General features: G+C 43.0%; 1 protein-coding gene across 1 annotated transcript in view; it reads right to left on the reverse strand.

Annotated features, from left to right (window-relative positions):
* Positions 1-14,410, reverse strand: part of GARRE1 (granule associated Rac and RHOG effector 1) — a 690,207-nt gene that overhangs the window by 137,544 nt on the left and 538,253 nt on the right. Inside the window, exon 10 of the mRNA XM_085639654.1 lies at positions 900-1,897. Coding sequence (XP_085495780.1) covers positions 900-1,897 — 998 coding nt within the window. The remainder of the gene's footprint in view (positions 1-899; positions 1,898-14,410) is intronic.

A 14,410-nucleotide genomic window follows, 5' to 3' on the forward strand; every position in this document is an offset into this window, starting at 1 on the left:
GGGAGGAATCCTAGTAATGCTAGCTCTCCATCATGAAAATCTTCATTGAAGTACAACAGTGCATACTATTGCCCACACACTGATACCCCTAATATTCTTGCCCATGAGCATCATCCAGAGCACTTTGCAACTGCACAGAGTAAATACTGAATTACCAAAGCTAGGCATTCTAGCGAGTATGTAGATTCACCCTGGGGAAACAAGGTAAATATTGGAAGGAAGAATATAATTTTTAATTGCACAATTTTAACACTGGAATGGATCTTAAAAAGATCATGCTTGGGGTACCTTGAGAACAATATCAACCTGCTATTGTATCATGACAGAATAGCTTCTAAGGAACAAGATTTTAACCACTCTTAAAATAAATCTCGGGTCCTTGAATGGGAGAATTAAAAAAGCTATTGCTGCAGTGATAAGACGTGGCTCCAATTTTTGGTTCCTTATAAAGAATTTTCCTTTGCGCAAGTGGAATTCCAGATGGGAATTGAAGTTGTCAGTCATCCAAATAAAATTAGGCTACCAGATCAGCCTAATAACTGACATATGTTAACAACCATTGGATTAGGGTGATTTGTTAGGCTCTAATGTTTACAAGAATTATTTTTTCACCTACATTTATTTTGTAATGCTGCATTTGAACCAACGTTTTTTAATCTTTGCTAAAAATGAAGTAACATTCTGGTTTTCTACTAATTTTATATTCTTTTTGTTGCTTACACTGCTTGACCAAATGGAAAGAGCAACTGCAAATCATTTAAAACATTTGAAATATACATAGTTATTAAAGCATTTAATATTAGCAAGGCAAGTTATGAAAGCCATAATTTCAATATTAAAAGATGTACACAAGCATTTAAAAGTAACAAATGGGAATATGAAAATCTTGAATATGCTACCTGCAGGATCAAAAGGCAGGATATCTCCCAACATTCCAAAACCACCTTCATTTTGGTCCCTGTTTGGCCAGGTGTTATTTCGAGGCCCTTGAGTCTTCTGTCCTAGCATTTCTGACATCATATTGTCCATGTAGCTACTCACAAGACCCAAGCTATACAAATCTGAGCTCATATCCGAGACTCCTGAATTGGGCCACTGATTAATTGGATTTATAGTAGACAATCCAGTCCCAACATTCTGTGATGTCTGTTGTGAGGAATTACCCAACCATTTTCCAGGAACACGCTGTTGCTGTTGCTGGGAACCTATCGGCTGAAGAAGATGTTGATAATACTGCAAAGGTTGGTGCGGTTTTTGAGATATCTGTGGTTGCTGTGATAATCCTTGAGAAGGATGCAAGGTTGCATGTGAAACAGGCTGGGGAGGCTGTGGTACTGTGGCTGATTTCAGCTCAGATGTAGATGCCACAGAATTTCTTCTTTTGACCATTGGAGAAGTCTGCTGGGATTTTCCCATATTGAAACCGGATAGGAAGTCAATAACATCCTGCATTTCTTGGTCAGTGGGTAAATTCATTGCTTTGTCATCCTTCATATCCTCCTCTTTTAAGAAGTTACGCCTTTCAATGAGAAATCCATTGACAAGCTGATTTGCACTGTGGGGTGACTGTGATGGGTCTACAGCTCTGGGAAAATTGCCAATATTCAAAATACTTTGTAACCTTGCATCTATATTACCAGCTAATTTTGCTTTCTCATCTGCGTTGACAATGAAGACATTTTTTGAGGGTATGGTGGCTATTGGATAGCTTCCGTTGTTGCCATTGCTTGAACTGCTGCAGGAAGTTTTTTTCGTAAACCTTGAAGTCAGTTTTGAAAATGTCTTTTGTAGTCCTCCTGATGATTTGCTTCCATTTCCAACTGGAAGGTCAGCTTGATTTCCAAAATCTGAGCTTTCACGCTGTAACTGAATCTGGATATTGGGTAAGGACTGCTCTCTGTATTATAAACAAAAAAATGGATAATAATCTATATGCAGCCAAGAGATAATTTCCAAAAGACAGATAAACAATTTAACCTAGCAATTGTTTTTTTACAGTGGTAACTGCATGCGAAAATAAAATTAAGGCGAAGGGCAAAAAATAAACAAAAGCACATATTTAATATGAACACAGCATTACAACTAACAAAGAGTCAATAACTGCACCTCTATTATTTTTTTTTTTAAGGCAGGTAATAAAAAAACAAAAAAAAACAAAAAAACACTTTGAACGTATATTTGATCCTCGCAAAATTAAAGTATTAAGTATACATGTAATTGAAAGAAGGCCAGCAGTACCAGAAGGCAGACAATTCAAAACCTAATGGCATGCAGACAATGGCACGGACAAGGGGTAGGGCCTAGAATGGATGGGGTGTGGCTAAGAGATCAATGAAATGTAGCCTACAATGGATCGGTGGTCAAGGGGACAGACTAGAATGGGAGGAATGTTGGTAAAAGGGGACCCAGGTGAGAATAGTTGGTTGGTGGAAATAAGGAAGTGGATTTGAATGAGTGGACAGGCATGCAAAGGAACACAGCTTGAATTAAGTTGATGCATTCTAGGATGGGAGCAGGAGGCTGAACAATCAATGCAATCAGCATAGAATGGGTGGGTGTGTGATCAAGGTGAGGCTTGTGATCACGGTGAGAAGGGATTCACAGTCCAAGGTGGATGGAAGGGGTGAGGGGATTGCAGCCTGCGGGGTGTGAGTTGATGACAGCCCCAGGAAGGATGCAGGCTGCAGAGTTGAGGGTTGGAGAATGGATAGGGCAAGCAGCTTAGTGGAAAGTGGGTGGGGCAGCAAGGGGCACTTGCAAGGGTGTATTAGGAGAAGAGGCACACAGCTCAGAGTGGGAGGGGATTAGGAACATAGCATTTTTTTACTGTTATTGAGCAGAGCAAAAAATACATAATATACACAGTAATTAACAGGAAATGTAACTAACACTTTTCGATCAAAAAGACTATCATTATTCAAATGGAACCAACATGGATTAAATATCCGCACATGTACGGAGAGCATATTGCAACAGTAATTTGGCTGTATCTTCAATTATTTGTAAGTGAACAGATCTTGCTTATTAATGTTCTAAAGTGCTGGAGTGCTACAGTGACCAGAGATAATCACACAAAAATTGTTCTGGGACCTATACATTTACGTAAAATCAACATAAAAACAAGGATAGCCAAAATCCTAGTCCAACTATAGTTGAACCATATCCTTGATTTTAGGGCATTACTTAAAACAGTATCTCAACCATTCACAAATGTGCAAGGATTTACCTACAGAAATGCTGCAGTGTTAAAGTGCTGCTGTGCCTTTTTTAAAGTGCAGGTCTATTCTGCTTTTGTCAGATCTGTCCTTACTCTAGAAATACCAAAGAGGGCCACCTCAGCCTCTGGATCGAGCCTCTTCTGAATTGCCTGGCTTATAGCCGAGAAGATCTTAACCCAGAATAACTTTAGTTTTGGGCACGTGGAGAATGTGTGAAGCCAAGCCCCTTCACCTTCCGCCTGACAACGAAAACCTCTATTCTCCACTTCCGGATATCTTTTACAAAGAGTTTTCAGAGTATAGTATGCCAGCCACCGAGATATAAAAGCCATCCTTTTATAATTGGCAGCTCTTAATGCCTTAATCCCTAACTGGGCTATTGACTGCCACTCCTGGCTAGAGAAACAATTAGCTTCCTGTGTTACTCTTACTAGGAATTTCTCAACTAGGGGGGACTCGTTACATTCTCTCAGCTGAGAGTTCCAGTTGCCAACCCCCCTTAATTTGGCTCAGTATAAAGTGATCACCTGCTTAGTTGGGGCACCACTTAATAATAGATTATATCTATTTATAAAATGTACAATCTGCAGATACTCAAAAAAGCAGAGCTTATTGCGTTCCCCATATCTATTTTGGACCACTTGCCAGGAAATAACTATTATTCATAAAAAAAGTGTCCCAGTTCTTCTAAACCACAATCCTTCCAAATTTTAAGAAGACTAAAGTGTATTTGAAGACCCAGATTTTTACATTCCGCTAACTTTAAATAGTGGAATCCGGAAGAGCCGGCTTGTTTAAACAAGCATTGGCATAACCAATAGGTCTGGTCTGTGGGACCTTATGAGTGTTTAGCTATGCAGCATATTATCCTGGGTGCTGTACCACAAGAGATTGCAGAGCTATAGGAGAAAATCCAGTGAGCGAGAAAGAGTCGAGGAATGGTGGGGGGAGGGGAAGACGGAGGAAGAGAGAAAGGAAGAGGAAAACAGAAATGAAGAGAAAGTTTGTGGTAGAAAGAAAGTGTCAGGTGGGACTGATGAGATGCAAAGATAAGTGTACCATAATATGTGTAAGAACACAAATCAGGCCTGACTTTCACCAAACACAAATTGCATTATGGGACTTGTAGTCCCACAATTACACAGGGAGGCTTGCAACCTCAAGCCAGGCAATACAAAATCACAGGGATTTTTGTGTTTAAAAAAAAAAAAAAAAAAAAAAAAGGATTGGGTGGGTGGGTATATATATATATATATATATATATATATATATATATATATATATATATATATATATATATATATATATATATATATATATATATATATATATATATATATATATATATAATCTACTGGCGGTCGCCAGTAGATAGTTATAGTTAGGACCGTGTTTCCATAGGAAATCCGCAACATTCTATTTGGAATAACTTTGGCGCCGGTTGACGAATCCTCGCGAAATTTTCAAAATAGGTGGGGCGCTCAGCTCCTTCCCTGAAAGTCTTGGGGGGATTCGTCAAGCGGGGGCTGAGAAAAAGGGGGGTGCCAAAACGCGTTTTCCCCATCCATTTTTCCATAGGACCTTTAGTCCAAGCTACAGCCCGAACGGCTGAACAGAATTACTTGAAATTTGGCGGAGAGGTAGTCCTCAGTTCAGGGATGTGCCTTTTGCAGGTCTGGTGTAAATCTGTTCATTAGTTCCTGAGAAAATTGCAGTTAAAAGCATATATATATCTATAAGCGTGCACCGTGCGCGTACGGTAAGCATACCGTACGCGCACGGTGACATGCGCGAGCGTAATTCTGATTGGTTGTTAGATGTCAGTAATCATTCGAATCGGTCGAAATCAGGAAGTGTCGGCCGCCATTTTGTCTCTCGCAGTCTGAGGCAATGAAAAACAAAGGGGGAAAACGTGAGAAGGGGCAGGATGGACAGGTCCTGACCCCCTAGCCTTTGTCAGGGGGTCACTGAAGGACCCCCAAGGGTAAAAAAAAAAATATTTGTTTTTGCGAAAAATCGCGGGGTGCGCGCACCGTACGCGCACGGTACGAACAACGCACCGTGCGCGTACGGTACGCGCACGGTGAAAAAACTTAAGAATAAAAAAATACATAACTTAACATTTAAAAAAAACGTACAAATTCACTGAAAAAACCATAGGTTTCACACACGTTATAGTTAGGAATTAGAATTTAAAAAACCTTGCAAATTCACTTAAAACACCATAGGTTTCACACATGTTATAGTTAGCTGGACATTTCACTCGTGAAAAACCATTGACGAAAGCTGAAGTGATTCCGAGAGGTCGATTCTAGAGCAACGCATGCACGCTGCGCTAGGCTCGACCTAAAAAGGATTGCAATCTAGAGGCGAAGTCCTGTACCGTCTTATATCTGGTCTTCTTCGGTAATTTAGATGTTTTTAAAAATATCGGAATTTGCGAACCAGATTCCTGAACCATTTTTTCAAAAACAAAATTGTCTAATAATCCATTTGATTCCAGTAGACTAGCAGTAAGATCTAAAATTGCTGCATCTTAACCCCCTTATGGAATTCCGAAAAACTGGAGAACTTGTGGAGAACGCAGGGATTTGATGAGTGGGTTCTTATCGGGATCTCACAGATCAAGGATCTTTGGGTCAAAGATGAGATTATATCGTTTGCCTCCCTCCAACAGCAATATAGTTTGGCAGATACGGAACGCGTTAGATATCGCCAGATCAGCCATGCCCTCCAGACCCACCTCCCCAAGGAGTCTTCCCTCCATGACACCTCTCCCTTAGAAGATGGGGAGTGTCGACATAAATGTGTGAAAGACCGCACCTTCATACATATCATATGGGAGTGTGACCAAATCCAAACTTACTGCCGAGCTATACATCTCATCCTTTGTGAGGTACTTACACTTGAATTGCGTCCAGAGGCGCGCAGGTGACGCCTCAATATATGGGAACCTACGGACCTCACTTCTTACACAAAACTCTGGGCAACACTGGCTGTAATGGTAGCGAAGAGAAATATTGCACGACACTGGGGGGGCCTTCAAACACCCGGAGTAGAATCATGGAAGGAAGATCTAGACTGGTGCATGGTCAGGGAAAAGTCAGTCTACATAGCCTGTAATGGTAGCGAAGAGAAATATTGCACAACACTGGGGGGCCCTTCAAACACCCGGAGTAGAATCATGGAAGGAAGATCTAGACTGGTGCATGTTCAGGGAAAAGTCAGTCTACATAGCCTGTAATGGTAGCGAAGAGAAATATTGCACGACACTGGGGGCCCCTTCAAACACCCGGAGTAGAATCATGGAAGGAAGATCTAGACTGGTGCATGTTCAGGGAAAAGTCAGTCTACATAGCCAGAGGGTGTCCCAGGAAATGGAACCGGGTTTGGGGGCCTTGGAACTCCTACCAAGGTGATATATGTACCCGGCCGACACACATGAGTGAAGATGAAGACCTCCCGTCCCCCTAATTGGTCCACACTGTGTCCTATGGTTTGAAACTATATCATCTGGAAACTAAAATACTCGAAATGTACTGTCTCCTAAGCACGCTATGTATCGTATGTTATGTTGAGGATGCTTTAATAAGAATGATAAAAAAAAAAAAAATTGCTGCCTCATAATAAGTTAGAATTTTCGGCAATGCTAAACCACACTGATTACATTCTAGCTGTAATACTGCTAGCTTGACCCTAGAAGCCTTCCTACTCCAGACAAATTCCCTAAACATTGACTTCAGCTATTTAAAATAATTGGTATTGATTTTCAAAGGTACATTTATAAAAAGGAATACTAATAAGGGAAGAATAGACATTTTTATTACAGATAAACGGCCTATTTAAGCTAGGGGCAGAAAAGACCACTTATCGAGCAATACTTTGAGTCATATTCCCAGATATCGTATTGGTTTTGCTTTCAAAGCATGGGATTTAAGATTGGAGGGGAGAAAATTACAGTGGACATTCAATGTGAAAATCTTGGTTTTGTTTTGATTTATTTTGTACCACCCAATCAATTCAAATTAGCTGAATTCTCCAGGTTCTGGCTCTCAGGACTTAAATATAAAACAATATCATCTGCGAAAAGTTTTAATTTCGCCATCCCCGGTATTGGAGCTTTAATTTCCGGATTTTCGCGGATTCTTATGGCCATGGGCTCGATGAAAAAGGTGAACAGTAAGGGGGACATCGGACACCCTTGTCTGGTCCCACGATTAATATTTACTGTCCCTATTTGATTGGCATTTATCACCGCCTGGGCACCCTGATACATGTTCCTCAACATATTGGTGGACCTGGACAGCGACACCAAATTTGTCCAGACCAAAGAAAAGTGCGTCCCAGTTAACCAGGTCAAACGCGTTTTCGACGTCCACCATCATGATGAGTGTTGGGGTTTTATTGTTTTTAAAATAGTCGAGAGACTGAATTAAGAACTCGGTATTTGAGGACATAGACCTCCTTGCAACAAACCCCGACTGATCACTATGAATCAGTTCCTGGGCTATGGGGGTGAAGCGTTGGGCCCAGACTTTCATTAGAGTCTTATAGTCTGCATTTAAGAGACTGATTGGTCTATAGGAATTGACGTCTTTGTGGTTTTCACCCTGCTTCAAAAAGCTGACAATTATAGATTCTTTAAAACTTGAGGGAACACAGCCTCCCAACTTATTATTAAACAGCTTCGCCAAGAAGGGAGTCAATTCTTTAGAAAATGCTTTATAAAATTCTATCGGGAGCTCATCAGTTCCACAGGGTTTTGGCCCTGCAATAGATTTCAGAACTGTTAAAACTTCTGTTTCTGATATGTCAAGTTGGATTTGTTCCACAAGCAACTCTGACAAACTCGGAAAATTTACCTCCTCAAAATATTCCTTGATTAGGTCCAATCTTGCCTCATATCTAGTGGCGTATCGCTGCTTATAATGTTCCATAAATCTCGGAAATCAAGGCTATTTCCTGTTGGTTTTAGTTGCCCTGGCTAGCAATTTACCGACCAACTGGCTATCCTCGTACACACATTGTTGGTACGTCTAGAACTATTTATTTCTTCAATTAAACAGAATTCCCTAAGTGCCTGTTTCGCCCTCTCAAGCGGACCCCGTTTCCCCCGCCCCCTGTGCCACTTATTATTCTGGCGCAAGGCACTATCCACAGCCTGCTGAAGTTTGGCTATTTTTTCACACTGTTGTTTATCCTGAGCGGCTGAAAAAGCGATCATTTGCCCGCGCAAGGCTGCTTTGAACCCTCCCAAACTGAAAAAACTTCTGCCATACCTTCATTGATCCTAAAGTATTCCAGTATCCATTCTTTTACATCAGCTACCCATTGGGCGTCCTGAAGGAGGAGACGATCCATCTGCCACCTGGATCTTGTCCTCCTTCCCTCCTCAATTTCCAACTCCAGTTTTAGAAGGGAGTGGTCAGAAAATGAATTTGCCTTTATTTCTGTATCTACATGTTTCAAAGATCGCGATATTAGATAAAAATCAATACGGGAAGCCGTTTGAAATTGGCGGGAATAACATGTATATTTACAATTAGTCGGGTTAATTTGGTGCCAGGGATCTAACAAAAGATGCTCCTGTTTTAAAGCATATAGGACTTTTTTGGTTTGTGGCTTTAACTGCTTCTTGTTTTTGTTAAAGGTGTCTTTTTTCAAATCTTGAATGAAATTAAATTCCCCTCCTAAAATTATCTGCCCCGTTGTCCCCCTAAGTAGCTTACTGACTTTCAACAGTGCTGTGGTATTGTCTATTACTGGGCCGTAGTAATTTAAAAAGTTTAATGTCGTGCCATTTAATTTGGCATCGACCCAGATCCACCTTCCAAAGGGGTCTCTCCGGACTTGACCAAATTCTCACGGGAGATCACTACAAAAGTAAATGGCTACCCCTCTTTTGGCCAGCCTAGCTGATGCATAGAAAGCGTGAGAAAATACTCTGGGAAGGAAAAGCTTTGGGGAATTGTCTTTTAAATGTGTTTCTTGAAGAAATAACACATACGGCAAAAAAGAAGCCAACCACCTAATAAGCCCTCAGTACTTTAGTTTGTTTAGTGTTCCATTAACATTGACTGAAATACAGCACTTATTTATCATTTCTAGAAACTTTCATACTGCAAAAGAAAAATCCTGCTTTCCTTTCCCCACTCGCCCCTGCTGCTGCTCTTTTTACTGCTATACCCTTCCCTGGACCCCCCCAGCTATCCCCCCTCCAGAGATGTAGACCACCACACTAACCACATCTCGCCCCCCCCCCCCCCCCCCAGCTTCTCTAATGGGTGTCATGGAACTACACACTAAGTGACCCGCCTTCCCCGGCAATAGTGAACTTCAATGAAATATTATCTAGCATATAATTTCACAGCAATGGAGTTTAACAGATCAAATTAGCCAGCAATTCATTTTGAAGAAGAAATCTCTTTCAATAATTCCTGGGCTTCTATGCTTGAGAACATGGAATTTTCCACTCACAAGTACCCTAAGCTTCAGTTGCTGAATAGAAGCCTGCGCCCCTTGAGCTTTGAAGAGATACAAGAGTTTCACAAAAAAATCCTGCATTTAGTCCCCTCATTGATGGAAAACTGTCTCTCCTGTATTGCCTTAGCCAAAATACTCTCTTTCACGCGATAATCTGCAAAGTTAGTCAGGATAGTGCGTGGAAACTTGGGATTAGGAAGAGGATGAGCTGGAACACGACGGGCCCTTGTTAGTATTAAGTCTCCAGTAAACTCAGGTAGCACCTTTTGCTTAATAAATGATTCAAACCATTGGAGAGTAGTGGCTCCCTAACTTCCCTCGGGTACCCCGACAATACGAAGATTCGAGTGACGAGAGTGGTTCTCGAATTCCTCAAGTTTGTTCTCAAGTAGTATTTTGTCTTTTGTTGCTGAGATTATTTTCAGGAGCATGAAGTTCATCTGATCACCTAGCAGGGCAATCCTTGATTCGGCTTCTTGCATTCTGACAGGGAAACCGGCCACTGCCGCCTCGATTTTCCCCAGCTGATGATATAGGGCAGCTATCTCATTCTCCTGGGATTTCTTCATATCTCTAATCTCATCCAGAATGAGATTAAGCATGGTCTTTATATTAAACTGTTGCGTACCGACTCCTCCAATTAATAATTAGTCTTCTTCTTGTTCAGATTTGCAATCCAACCTGTCTGACTGGCCTGGCCGTTGTGGACAACCTTTACTAGGCGTCCGGGGTGATAACTGAGACTGAACCGTACCCTCCAACTGCTGTTCTAAGGTGTCTTCTGCAAGGGGAGACTGAACAGGTGCCAGAAGCTGGACTGGTGGTGTTGGTGGTGCTAGAGAAACACGCCTCCGTGTAGCCACAGGTCACCGCCTCCTACAGCAATGGAGTCTCGGCATACCTGAGCCGACGCACTTTACGGAGCAGAGGTCTTGACGGCGGTTCCTCTTTGTTCTTTTTCCCCTCGGCTGGCGTTTGTGGCGGCCTCCACTCTCTGCACGTCTGGCTTGTCCTGAAGTAGCCGCGACAGAGGCTGCTTGGCAGGGGTCTGGAGCGGGACCCACGCTGCCTTGGAGGAAGTCTGGGCTGATGGAGCGGAGCGCCTGAGGCGAGGCTGCACTCAGAGATGGAGCCAGAAATTTACTGGGAGGGCGCTCATTAAAGAAGTGAACGAGAGCCAGTTAATGGAGACGTAGGTTTTTTAAATGCTAATTCCTAACTATAACGTGTGTGAAACCTATGGTTTTTTCAGTGAATTTGTACGGTTTTTTAAAAACTAAGTTATGTATTTATTAATATTTTTTTTTTCAGGTTCTTCACCGTGCGCGCACCGTGCGCGCACGGCGCCCTTCGAGCACCGTGAGCGCGCTGTGGGCACTCGGTGCGCGAAGCGCACCGAGCACCCACGATGCGTTGTGTGTGCCGTGCGCGCACAGTGCGCACACCCCGCCCTTTTTCGAAAAAAAAGAAAAAGTTTTTTTCATCCTTGGGGGTCCTTCAGTGACCCCCTGACAATGGCTAGGGGGTCAGGAACTGTCCACCCTGCCCCCTTTTCACATTCTCCACCTTTGTTTTTCACTGCCTTAGACTGCGAGAGACAAAATGGCGGCCGACACTTCCTGATTTCGACCGACTGGAATGTTTACTGTTATGTAACCACCAATCAGAATTACGCTCGCGCACGTCAGCATGCGCGTACGGTATGCTTACCGTACATGCACGGTGCGCGCTTATAGATATATATGTACTTTTAACTGAAATTTTCTCAGGAACTACTGAACAGATTGACTCCATATATGCAAAAGGCACATCCCTGACCTGAGGACTTTCTCTTTGCCAAAATTTCAAATAATTCTGTTCAGCCGTTCGGGCTGTACCTTGGACTAAAGGTCCCTATGGAAAAATGCATGGGGAAAACGCGTTTTGGGACCCCCCTTTTTTCTCGGCCCCCGCTTGACTAATCACCCCGAGACTTTCAGGGTAGGAGCAGAGCGCCCCACCTATTTTGAAAAATTCAGGAGGAATCGTCAACCGGCGCTAAAGTTATTCAAAATAGAATTTTCAGATTTCCTATGGAAACACGGTCCTAACTATAACTATCTACTGGCGACCGCCAGTAGATAATATATATATATAGATATATATTCATTGAAAAAAACAAAGGTCCCATGGACGTTATAGCTAGGCTTACATTTCACTTACAGTCAGAGAAAATCAGCAGTTATAGTAACCTTAACTAACCAATGCACTGCTTATGACCACACATATTACATCACTCATAACATGGTCAGTAACATCACTGATGACCTCATCCAGTAAGAGTGAAGGAATATGCTACTTACCAGTATGCATCTGTTCTAGGCATGTAGAGCTGCAGATCTACACACTTGTGCATAGATCGCCATCTGGTGTTGGGCACGGATGTTTGCAGTTTGTTTTTCCTCTTGGAAAGATACAGGTAGCCGGGGAGGCGGTGGGCGTTTGTAGATCTGCAGCTCTACATGCCAAGAACAGATGCATACTGGTAAGTAGCATATTCCGTTCGAGGCATATGAGCTGCAGATTACACACTTGTGCATAGATTATATAGCAGTACCCAACCTTAGCGGCAACCACCGGTATCCGTTGCAGTGGTTTGAAGGAATATGCTACTTACCTGTATGCATCTGTTCTTGGCATGTAGAGCTGCAGATCTACACACTTTTGCATAGATCGCCATCTGGTGATGGGCCCGGATGTTTGCAGTTTGTTTTTCCTCTTGGAAAGTCTTTGGAAGTCACGAGGTTGGTGACTCCTCCCTTGGTTCGTATTGCGCATGGGCTTCGGCTCCATCCTCAGATTGTTTTTCGCCAACAGGGAAAGATGGAGCGTAGTAATCACAGTGAAGAAACCCATGTGTGTTGTATCTAAATAAGATAGACTTGAACAGATGCAGGTAGCTGGGGAGGCGGGTGGGCGTGTGTAGATCTGCAGCTCTACATGCCAAGAACAGATGCATACTGGTAAGTAGCATATTCCGGTCGAGGCATATGAGCTGCAGATTACACACTTTTGCATAGACTATATAGCAGTTCCCAACCTTAGCGGCGACCAACGGTATCTGTTGCAGTGGTTTGAAATAGTGTTTTTAGTACAGCCTGGCCCACACTAGCTTGTTGCTTGGTTTGCACATCTACACAGTAATGTTTAGTGAAAGTGTGCGGTGTTGACCATGTGGCTGCTTTGCAGATATCATCTAATGGGATGTTCCCTAGAAAAGCCATAGAAGCCCCTATCTTTCTTGTAGAGTGGGCTTTAGGGGGAACAGATAGCGTGCGTTTTGCTTTGAGGTAGCAAATCTGTATGCATTTCACAATCCACCTAGCTATCCCTGATTTAGAGATGGGGTTGCCTTTATGAGGTGGAGAGAAAGAGACAAAATGTAAATTGATACTTGTATAGCGCACTACTTACCCGCAAGGGTCTCAAGGCGCTTGTACGAATACCGCTGTGGAACCCATCCTGGCTTTCCCTGTGAGGTGTCCACTCCTGGGCACCCCCAAGGTGGAGGCCAGGCATCCTTAGCGTTGTGGGGGCCGTTGTGGAGATTAAGCAAGCTATTGCCCAGAGTTGCAGAGTGGGACTCCATGATTGGAATAGGCACCGAGGCGAGAATTATCAGGTCCGTGGAATTTTGAGCCCAAGACCCGCCGAGGCGGGGAATTGAACCCTGGTCCCGGGCCAGACCTCTGCATCAGGGTCTGCCGCTCTAACCATTGAGCCACACTTCTCCACAAACAGTTGCTTTGACTTCCTGAAAGGTTGTGTTCTCTGGATATAGTAAAGCAAGGCTCTTAACATCCAGTGTGTGTAGAGCCCTTTCTGCAACAGTTTGAGGTTGCGAGAAAAAAAACGGTAATTCTACCGATTGGTTTAGATGAAAGGGTGAGATGACTTTGGATAGGAATTTTGGGTTGGTACGTAGGAGAACCTTGTTTGGGTGCATTTGGAGAAAAGGTTCTTGTATAGTAAGTGCTTGTATTTCACTGACCCTTCTAAGGGAGGTGATGGCTACAAGGAAAGCTGTTTTCCATCTGAGGAATTGAAGTTCGCATTTATGCAAGGGTTCAAAAGGCGGTCCCATTAGTCTTGTGAGCACTATATTTAAGTTCCACACAGGTGAGGGTGGTACTCTGGGGGGAATTATGCGTTTTAGGCCTTCCATAAAGGCTTTAATGGCAGGCACTCTGAAAAGTGATAGGTGCTGTCTGTTTTGTAAGTAAGCAGCAATTGCTGCGAGGTGTAGCCGAATAGATGTATATGCTAGGTTACATCTTTGTAGATGTAGTAAGTAGCATATGATATGCTGTATGGATGCGTCTAGAGGGTTGATTGTGTTGTTATGGCAGTAAACAACAAATCTTTTCCACTTGGCAGCGTAGCAGGCTCTAGTGGTAGGACGTCTAGCTTCTCTGATAACATTCATACAGTCGAGGGGGAAGGTTAAGGTATCCGAACTCTAGGATTTCAGGAGCCAGATCGCAAGGTTGAGCTGAGCTGGGTCCGGGTGTCTGATCTCTCCATGGTTCTGGGTTAGGAGGCATGGTGTGAGGTGTAATTTTTGATGTGGCACTAATGAGAGTTCCAGCAACGTGGTGTACCATGGTTGTCTGGCCCATGTTGGAGCTACTAGAATGAGTGTAAGGGAGTGCTGTTGTAGCTTTCGCACC

This window comes from Triturus cristatus, chromosome 12 (genome assembly GCF_964204655.1).
Source record: "Triturus cristatus chromosome 12, aTriCri1.1, whole genome shotgun sequence".
Lineage (NCBI taxonomy): Eukaryota > Metazoa > Chordata > Amphibia > Caudata > Salamandridae > Triturus > Triturus cristatus.